At 32.9% G+C, this 10380-nt stretch overlaps 2 protein-coding genes across 5 annotated transcripts in view; both read left to right on the forward strand.

The window, feature by feature from the left end:
• LOC126740811 (protein tramtrack, alpha isoform-like) overlaps positions 1 to 7491 on the forward strand; it is a 76631-nt gene extending 69140 nt beyond the window's left edge. For all 4 annotated transcript variants that reach the window (XM_050446996.1, XM_050446995.1, XM_050446997.1 and 1 more), the window contains exon 5: positions 726 to 7491. In XM_050446996.1, coding sequence (XP_050302953.1) covers positions 726 to 1303 — 578 coding nt within the window. In that variant the 3' untranslated portion in view covers positions 1304 to 7491. The remainder of the gene's footprint in view (positions 1 to 725) is intronic.
• A 900-nt stretch (positions 7492 to 8391) lies between these two features.
• Positions 8392 to 9551, forward strand: LOC126740814 (uncharacterized). The gene is made up of 2 exons (XM_050447002.1): positions 8392 to 8926; positions 8982 to 9551. Exons 1-2 carry the CDS (start codon positions 8812 to 8814, stop codon positions 9179 to 9181), a joined length of 315 nt encoding a protein of 104 aa, XP_050302959.1. The 5' UTR covers positions 8392 to 8811; the 3' UTR covers positions 9182 to 9551.
• The last annotated feature ends 829 nt before the right edge of the window (positions 9552 to 10380 follow it).

Raw genomic sequence — 10380 nt, forward strand, 5'->3', positions numbered from 1 at the left:
ATTCGCAGCTGCTTTTTTAATATGCCTTACATGTCCAAACTAGCGAAACTGCTTCTCTATTCTGCTACTAATCGTCCCTTGGGATGTAGGAGACAAATTGAGCAATTTTTCAGAGAATAAGCGAGCAACATGCATTTGTGTCCATGTGTTATCACCATAACCTAATATCTGTAGAATTATTATTTTGTGCGTTTCTGTTAAATGACCCATACTTCTGATAAGCAATTAACAAAATTTAAACGACTATGACATTGATTACTATTGCTGACAGACAATAATTTCCAATGCGAAGCATCTTAGCCAAAATCTTTACCAAAACGAAGAACACAATTTTGTTAAAAAATTTCGTTTTGTAAAAAAGTATGTTGAAATGGTTTATGTTTACTTTCCCAGTGTATCACAACCAAACTGGGAAGTGGGTATTGAATGTGTTGTAATGAATATTTGCAAAAAATCGGAAAACAATTAGTATCTCTAAAACAGTTGAAAATTGTTATAGAACAATGTACATGTAATTTTTTTGGCATAACAGTTTTTTGATATAAAATCATTTTAATAATTAAAATTACAAGCATATCATGCAGGGTTGGTTTATGTTAATTGTATGGTGAAACCATGTTACTTCTTATTGGGCTTTTTTACGAAATAGCCATGAACTGTAAAATATTCAACTTAAGAACGAACATTTACAAAGTTTCGCTACAATTATGTATTTTGTCTTGTAGATATTTCAACAATGACGCACTCACAACTCCTCACCCCAAAAGTGGAGGTGACCGAGGACGAACTCACCAGCGCCACCCCCACTCCAGAATCTAGCCGGATCGGTACTCCCGAATCCGTACTACATAACAACAACAACTCCCTCACCACACCGTCGACGTCATCAGAGGCGCTCGGCGCGCCCTCTGCCCCCAAAAACTCGAAACAACGCCGAGTGAGGAGGCGAGTCTCCTCGATGGGCAACGATCCGGCCGAGCAGCTGACCGAAATGTCCGTGAGGGGGCTGAATTTGTTTCGTTACGCGTCGATAAACGAGGGAATCTACCAGTGTACCGAGTGTGCCAAAATGGACATCACGAAAACGTTTAAGAATAAATACAGTTTTCAACGGCACGCGTTCTTGTACCACGAGGGGCAACAACGGAAGGTGTTTCCGTGTCCGGTGTGCGCCAAAGAGTTCTCGCGCCCCGACAAGATGAAGAACCACATGAAAACGGTCCATGATTGTTTTATGCCCAAGGATGTCGTGAACGATGTTATTTTTCCGAGTCCGCCCATGGGGTTTTTCCCTACAATGTAACTTTTTAAGTTGTTATGGTTTTCTGTAATATGGAAAGTGTATGGAATGTCCTTTTACTAAAAATGTCATAGGTTGCATAGAAGTTGCTGTTTTAGCCAAATAATGCGCTTTTCGTAAATTTCAAACAGTTTATAAATTGGGTAAAGTTATAGATCTTTTCTAATAATTTTTGAATATTCAGAGAAACCGTACTGTAGTTAAAATTTTTGTAACTTTTTATCGGTTATACAAACTTAATTCTATATATTGTGTTGATCACATCCTACCGACTGCGCCAAAAATCCGATATTCAAATGTAAATTTGAGGACTAATAAAATTGGAAATTAATGGTTAAGAATCATCAAAAATTTCAGCTTGAAGCTTAATTCTGTTTTGTATCGACAAAATTGGGAGAATCTTTAAAAGGAAAAGAAAAATTAAGTATTTATGGTTTGGTTTAGTTTAAGCCTTTGGTCATTAAATGCGATGTGTATTCAATGTTTTCAGATTTGGTCGGCGAGACAAGGAAATTGTATTTTTTTTTATTTCTTTATTTAAAAAATCGTTATTATTTTGTAACAATCTATTTTTGTTAAATATTCATCTTGATAAGAAGAAATGCAAATGAATGACGTATACGAAATAAATTTTGAAATAAGCACAAATCGTCATTAACATAATTTTTGAACAATTTAGCAAAATTTATTTTTAAAATCTTATTGAAATTATTTTTGGGAAAAGATCAGCAAAACAGTCTTTATAAATTATTCATTTTAATTTTTTTTTCGGAATTTTACTTTGTGACCTTTTTTGAGTTTTTGTTGATTATGCTGTTGATTATTTGAGAAAAAGCACAGAAATTCTAATAATATAAGTTACAGTTTCAAACTAATCAATTACATTTTCAAACCTTATTTCCTGAAAATTGCTAAGGAAATTATAAACAAAATTTAATTATTATAACTAATAATAATTTTAACTAAAAAGATTATAACTAATTTTGTCAAGTGCAGCCAAATAACTTAATTTTGCATATTTTTTTAAAATTTTTTAATTTATTTTTTGTTAATATATTTTTTATCAATTAGGAATAACTAAAATTACGAATATAATTTAATAAATTTTGAATGAATCACTGGTATCTCAACATTATTTATTAAAATTAATTACTGTAAATTGGAGTTACTTTGGCAGGTTTGGACCTGTTTGTAAGACTCTAGACTTGTGAACAAACATACATTATTGAAAAGACAAAAGAAAACAAAGAAATATAGCATCGAATCCAATCCACGCTCTTGAGAATCTTACCATTTTTAAAGCAAATTGCACAATAATCGTTTTTAGTTCTAGTTCTTTTCCTTTTGTCTGTTGCCCGAATGCTTTGCTAGAAGCTTTGTTAAGTGTTATCAGTAGAAGATCGTCATTATCTTCTTCTCTGATACTTATAATCATCTTTTCAATTCCTGAGGAAGCAGCCATTGGCTCTGCTAAGTTCTTTTCCAGGTTCTACTTTCTTGCTACGTCTTCTAAAATGTTTTTCTTTATTAGAAATGCGTAAGTCCCGAAGGTTATCATTTGACGTATTGTTTCTTGGTGTTTTTCGGGATTTTCTGGAAAAGACCTTGGAATCCTTTTCAAAACTTCTGAAGGGTCATAAGTACAAAGCCCTGTAGCTCTAAAACCTGATTTAAGTATGCTTGATTAATGCAACATTTAGCGGTTGCATTATACTTGCATTTGGGGGTAAAGGTTCATGTAAATGTTGTTCTGCTCGCATGCCTAATTTACTAAAGGAGATAAATGAGAGGCTAAGTTATCTGCGATTACAACTTTCTTCTCAGGAGTGTTCATCTTTAATTTTACGCAGCAAACTACCGTCCCGGGTGGACCTGCTTAAGTTCAATTGGTGTACAAATTTCCGGCAAAGGTTCATCTGCGGCGATACCGCATATCATGATGCTAACCGATGTTTTCGAATGTTGCTGGATCTGTTCGAAGAGTTTTGTTTACCTGGGGACCACCACCTTCTTACCTCCAAGATCATCCTGAACGTTGGTTTCTTTATAGTTAAAGGCTAGCCTAGGATCTGCATCGATTAAAACCTCTTTAATGTTCTCAAAGAACTCAATAATAGCTTTTGGCTCTACCGCTGCAAGTGTTTTTCGTTGCATGTTTCATATTCGCTGCATGTTTCATATTCGTTTCATATTCGCGGCTAAACGAATACCAAGGTTGTTTCCGGTGAAGTGTTCCAGAAAATCCCTACCTGGAACATTGCCCTTAAAATATTTCACAACAGGTCCTTCTTTTTCTAAATATTTATGCAAAAAAAAATGATGTATTTATTTTAAATTTTTTGCTTGCCTTTTCTTGCGACATACCTCCCCTAATGGGGGCACGAGCCTTTTGGAAACCGTCTGTTAAATAATTATTTTTTTTTATAATGTCTCTGCATTGTTATCTAATTTATACTTCAAAAATAATCAGAGTCAGAAAAAAACGAAATTAAAAAGTAAGGAGATTTTAAAATACATGTACAGATGTTGGTATACCAACCCAACAAAATAAGTCAAAGTAGTTTTAGGGTGCCAAAGTATACATGTACAGATACATGTATACCAACCCAACAAAATTAGTCAAAGTAGTTTTAGGGTGCCAAAGTAATTCCAATTTACAGTATTTATAGTTTATATTTGTATTATAAACTAGGCTGATCAATGGCGCACACAATTTGTGCAGCTAATGCAAATTTAATTTCTTATAAATTGAAAGGACTAAGGAAAATATAAACACAACAAAATTGAAAACAATCTTTATAATAAAATTTAAAGCCAAGCTATTGATCAAATTATTAAGTTTAGCCAATAATTAATTTATGCCAGTTTTGATCCCTTAAAACATTGTAATTAATTTTTATTAAACGATTATTGTTGTTCACCCATATGGATAACAGCCCACTATATTTTCCATCAATGACATCGTACAGGCATGTGGGTGCCATTTCGTTACTTTAAAAAATATTTTTCCATTCGTTTATATCGATTACATCTACTTGATTCACTATGTGGTATTGTAATGATCCGATCCTACCGACTGCGCCAATATCTAATATATTAGGGCATTCAAATAAAATCCAATTGGGGACAATTAAAATAAAATGTTAGGGTGTAAAAATAAACGTTAATTAATATATTTTAATGAGTGTTCAATTTTGAATTAAAACTAAACAGTTGTGTCTTAATACAAGGTCCAAAATGCGCAAAATGATCTCTCACATTTTAACCTTGAATAAAAGTGTTGAATTTATCTTTTATTTTTATTAACTGAAAACGTATGCTATGCTATTTGTTTTTATTAAGTTTTGAAAATTTCAAATGAGAGTCCAAGTGGCGACAAGTTTTTTCGATAAATATTCGAAGCTGATTTTTGAAAATTTCCATCACTCGAGCAGTAATTTGAGACGATATTCCTGTAATTTCTTGATGTATTGCTACTTTCAACTTGTGAATTGAAAAACCTTGGCATTCAGGTATCCTCAACGGAAAAAGTCACATTGGGCAAGATCGGGTGAACGCGCAGGCCACCTAGCGTCTCCACGTGACGAGATTCCGTGTCCTGGAAACATTTTCCTTAAAACGTCTATTGTCCTTCTTACCGTATGAGCTGTAGCTCCATCCTGTTGGAACCGCATATCAAGTATGCAATCCGGATGTTCAAGTTGTCTTAGTTTTGGTTTCAAAAAATTGCGTATCATGTCGAGATAACAATCGGCAGTTACGGTAATCGCTAAAAGACCCAACAGCACATCAAAGGTAACACGTTGACTGTGAAATCGCCTTTCATGGACTTGCCGCGGATTTTCTGTTTTCCAATAGCGAAAATTCTGCTTGTTCACACTGCCAGACAAATAGAAAAGAGCTTAGTTACTCGTTATTAAAAAAGCATTTTGTAAAACGCTTTGAAGAATATCGTTGGAGTATGCTCTGCTATTTTCTCAGTCCCGTTCACTAAGTTCTTGCACGATCATCATTTTGTATAGGTGGAAATTTAGATCGACGTGTAAAATTCTTCTCACAGAACGATCTGATGAACGCAAAGCAGAGGCATGTTTCAAAGCTGAACGGCTCGGAAATCGTTCAACCGAACACTTCTGGGTCTACCAGTTGATTTTCTTTTTAAGTCTAAACATGTAGCTCTAAAATTTAAAACCCACAACAGTATTATATTAAGATCTAGAACTGGAGTATGTCTACCAAGTGCGAAGTGAGTACGAAAAGTTCTTCGAGTAGTAATCACAGATTTGTTACTTTTGATAAATGTTTGGATAACGAAGGTGTGATCCTCAGTAATTCGGGCATAGTGGCAATGCAAAATGTGGGAGATCATTTTGTACCCTGGATATAATTTTTTTTTTATTACACATGTAAATTTATTGTTTCATATTTATATGGTATCTAAAATGTTCATAAATTTAATTGGGTAATTCTGGTATTCTGGGCTCATTTTAAAATTGAAAGACAGAGACCGGTGGCGTACAAAATTTTTACACTTGATAATATTAGATAATACCTGAAAATAAACTTCATTTTACTATTATATTCCAGCGAAAAACTACTGACTCATACCCCTTTTTCAACACAAATATTTTCCTAAAACAGCAATTTTTAGCAAAAAAGCACTTCCATGAATCACATAATTTATGCGTACAAATTAGGGTAGCTCTAAAAAAGAGCCCTTACGCCAGTGGCGTATCAAATAAAAAATTTGGTGCTAAAACACACAAATTTAAAAACCTTTAAAAGGTTTTAAAAATCTAGGTTTAGGGGTAAACAAAGTTCTGCCAGGCAGAAAAAAATATTTTTAATTTTTATTATTTTTTTTTGTATTATAGTTTATTATTAATATTTTTTTTGTAGTATATTGTTTATATTATATAAAATGCTGAGTGACAGTTGACAATAAATATATGGGGCCGCTGATAACAGATACACAAGTAATTATTATAAAATACGATTAAGTTTTTAAATTTCTACTTTTTCGGGTGTCGGGAAATATCTTCCCTATCTTTTTTTTGTATTTAATAATTATAATTGTAATAATAATGTTATTTATTTTTTATTAATTTGCTTTAAGCTTTGTTTTTCTCTGTTATTTTTTTTTTTAGAATTTAAGAAAACTTTTCTTCTTGTTTTTTTTCTAATCTTTTTTTTATGGGTTTTTCTGTTCTTGAAAAGGCATTTTTTTAACTTTTGACGCACAAAATTAGGCCTTATTTGGAAATAAAAAACATTAAAATCTTTTTAAAGGGATCACATTATTTTGAGAGCCAATTGTGATTTCTTTGACTCGATTTTGAAACTATCCTCTTAAAACTTAAACCTGGTGGCCTACGATAATAAACTTTTAAATTTTGACGTGCCTTAAAAGCGAACCCTAATGTGATCTTTAATTATTTGTGCAAATTTTGTACAAAGAAATATATAAATATTATACACAATATATTTTTAAGATATCTAATATCTACGCAATAGATAAGTCTTGTGATAAGTTTCTGTTCTTCTGTTAGCCACGTTGGCCAGTTTTTATCAAAGTTCTTCCACTAGGGGGCGCCGGATGACAGAAGCCTTAAGTGTGGTTTACCCTCTTAATGGATTTTCATGAATATGTCGCCGGGGTCTCAATCTTAAATCAAATAAGTATAAGTGGTATCTTAAGTGCAATTAACCTAGAATTTTGTATTTTACTAACTATTAGGTGTTTTGAGGTTAAAAATCGTATAATTACTGTTAATTTTTGTTTTGAGAGAGTACTTTTGGGTTAGTGTACCCTCTAAAAAATGGTTTTTTAGAATTTTATATGATTTTTTTTTGGGACGATTTAATGTTTTAAAGGGGTAAACCTCGTGATGATCACATTTTTTTCACATTAATTATTATTTAGGCTTAAAAGAAGTAAAACTAAATGCTTTAAATATTTGTTAACATATAATATAACGCGATATATACATATTAGTTATATAAGGGTGTTCGGACCCGGTTCGAACGTCCTTATTAGGTGCAAAGTTGTATTATACATATATTATATTTTGTAGTTTTTTTGAAGGTTTTTAGAGTTATATTTTTAGGTTTTTAATATGAGAGTTGATTGTTTAATTTTTATTTGTAATATTTTTCTTCTTTATTAATAAAATAATCTACCTCTTACGAGATTTGGGTTTTTCTTTCTCGAAGTATTCCTGTTTTTTTTTTTGCAAAAATGCATATTTTATTATATTTTATTTGTTGCAGATAGTTACATAGAAAATTTGCAAGAAAACAATCAGAACCATTCGAATGTTGAAATGGTGTCGGTGAAACAGGAAACGGTGATTATTTCAACGGAGGAGGCCAGAAATTTGCTCTCTTTTGAGGAAATTAAAGGTTAGCATCTAGTCTTCAAAGGTTACGTTTTAGATTTTTTTTAAAAAGGGCTTTCGACTGTTTTAAAGAGTGAAGGTAGGACTCAGTAGTTAATCTAGATATAATGTCCCATTTACGATCCAAGTATATTTAATTTTTGTAAAATTTTTTAGTGAACGTTCTTAGAATATCTAATAATATAAGTTATTACAAGTTTGGAATTTATTTACCCATAAATCACTTATATTAAAATAATTTTGTTATAGACGCTATTAAGCATCTTGACTCGCTCGGCGTTGGCACGCAATATCGTCGCTAAATTTTGTTATTACATTGCCATCCTTAACACACAAATAACGATGATACGTAAAGGTTTTTTAATGATTAAAAAAAAATGTGTTGAAAAGTCTTAAGCAATAGGGTTGTTTTTGAAAGTGGTAGACATTGGTAAAGTAGTAAAGCCTAATTTTCGCCGTGGAAGTCCAATGCGTTCTGCAAGTGTTGCGTCCTGTTTAAGTATTTTCCTGATGATGTTAAGGTATAGCCACATTGGCTTGTTGTTATATCCAGTGGTGGCCAACTTATATTTCCAACATGGAGTGTATACTTCGATATATTAATTACACATTTAATATTTGGGACAAACGCTATACAGATCTAGCAAACTTAAGTACATTAATAACATTAGCCCTTTCAGTCACTGCGTCGTCATTTGAAGACATACAAATCTAATTACGTTTATTCAGAAAGTATGCGATTTTTGCCGTTTAGTCACCATGTAAGCAATTGGCGACAAGGTATTTAAGGCATTTAATCACTCAATGCCATCGGTGTTATTTCATCCGAATTTTGATCGCGCTTGGCTTATTAGTTGTTTTGAATGTTTGCACGTGGGCACGCCGGGCCGTCATAACATTGACGATTATTCAAACACCAAATCGAGTTGAAGTATGATTTACATACGTTTTTGTTTTCAAGGGTTGTTTATTTGCTTAGCGGTAAGTATTAGTAAGTAAATGTTTGTAATGGAGTGAGGGTATTTTTTTAAAATTATGCGTCGTCATTTGGCGACAGTGTGACTAAAATTTTTCAGAATTTGGAAAAAAAAAGGTTGTAAGAAATCAGTCATAATGAGCAAAAATAAACCGTTATCTTATGAGGAATTGGTCGCTCTAGCAGAGGAGATGTCAGACATAGAATATCTAAGCGATGACAACGGGCAAGATGAGAATGAAGAGATAAATGGTAAAATTTGTAAACTAGTAATGATTTATTTGTTATAAAATAAATGTTTTTCTAGAAATTCTGCACAATAATGATATGAACGAGCTGCTTGATAGACAAGAAGATGAAATTGTTGATAGTTTGGAAGAGCATCAAGAAAATACAGAGGACGTAAGTGAGCAGGTAATAGTCGGCGAATCTTCTGTACGTGACGTAATAAATGTCCAGAACAAGGAATCTACTACTAGTGTGACAGAGTTTTTTCTCGAAAAATGATCTTACGATGAAAAAAAACATACGTTGGAGAAAAAATGTCACCTACCTTACTCCCCCAACACCGTGGTATAAAAAAATGTTGAACAACATGTTACCTTGGAAAGTCCTTTATATTTTATTAAAAAATATTTCACTGATGAATTATTTGAGGACATGACTAAATACACCAATCTTTATGCTATTCAACAACGTAGCAAATTTAAAAATACCACACAAGAAGAGCTTACAAATTTTGTGGGAACTCACATAATTATGGGAAATTTGCACTATCCCCGGGTTCGTTTCTATTGGGACTCAAACTTAAGAATACCTCGTATAGCAGATTGTATGGCTCTCAACAGATTTTTTAAAATTCGAATGGATGTTCATTTTGTGAATGTCGAGGAAAAGGATCCACAAAACAATGATCGTTTCTGGAAAGTAGGGCCTCTTTTCGATGCAATAAGACAAAGATGTTTATCTCTGCCTTTAGAAAGTGAGCTATGCATTGATGAACAAATGGTCCATTTCAAGGGCTCCTTGAACGTAAAGCAGTATGTGAAAAATAAACCTTCACCATGTGGTATACAAATTTTCGCTCTGTGTGGAAAAAGTGGGACACTACGATTTTATTATGTATGAAGGATCAACAACCAAATTATAAGACATATAAAAAAAAGTTTTCGGCCTTGCAGGTGCTATTGTAGCAAAATTATCGACAAGAATAGACGTACAAAATATTCAGTTGTATTTTGACAATTATTTCTCTAATTATACTTTATTGCAATTTCTTAGGCATAAAAATATATATGCCACATGCACAGCTAGAAAAGATTCAATAAGCCACCATTCACCTCAGACAAGGAAATGCAACGCGGATCTATGGAAGAAATTATTAGTGAAGATGGTGAGGTTATTATGACCAAATGGTATGACAACAAGCCTCTGTTTATGGCTTCAAATTTTATGGGTTCTGGCAAAATAGGTAACTGCCGTCGCTGGAATAAAGTCAGTAAAGAGTACGTCATGGTGCCGAGACCAGAAGTAGTAAAAACTTATAACCGTTACATGGGCGGCGTTGATAAGTTAGATTGCATGATTTCGATTTACAGAACATTCATTAGATCACGGAAGTGGACTTTGCGAATGTTTACACATGCCATCGACATGGCTTGTACTAACGCATGGTTTGAGTATAGACGAAAAGCACAAGAAATGGG

This window comes from Anthonomus grandis, chromosome 9 (assembly GCF_022605725.1).
Source record: "Anthonomus grandis grandis chromosome 9, icAntGran1.3, whole genome shotgun sequence".
In the NCBI taxonomy this organism is placed as follows: Eukaryota; Metazoa; Arthropoda; class Insecta; order Coleoptera; family Curculionidae; genus Anthonomus; species Anthonomus grandis.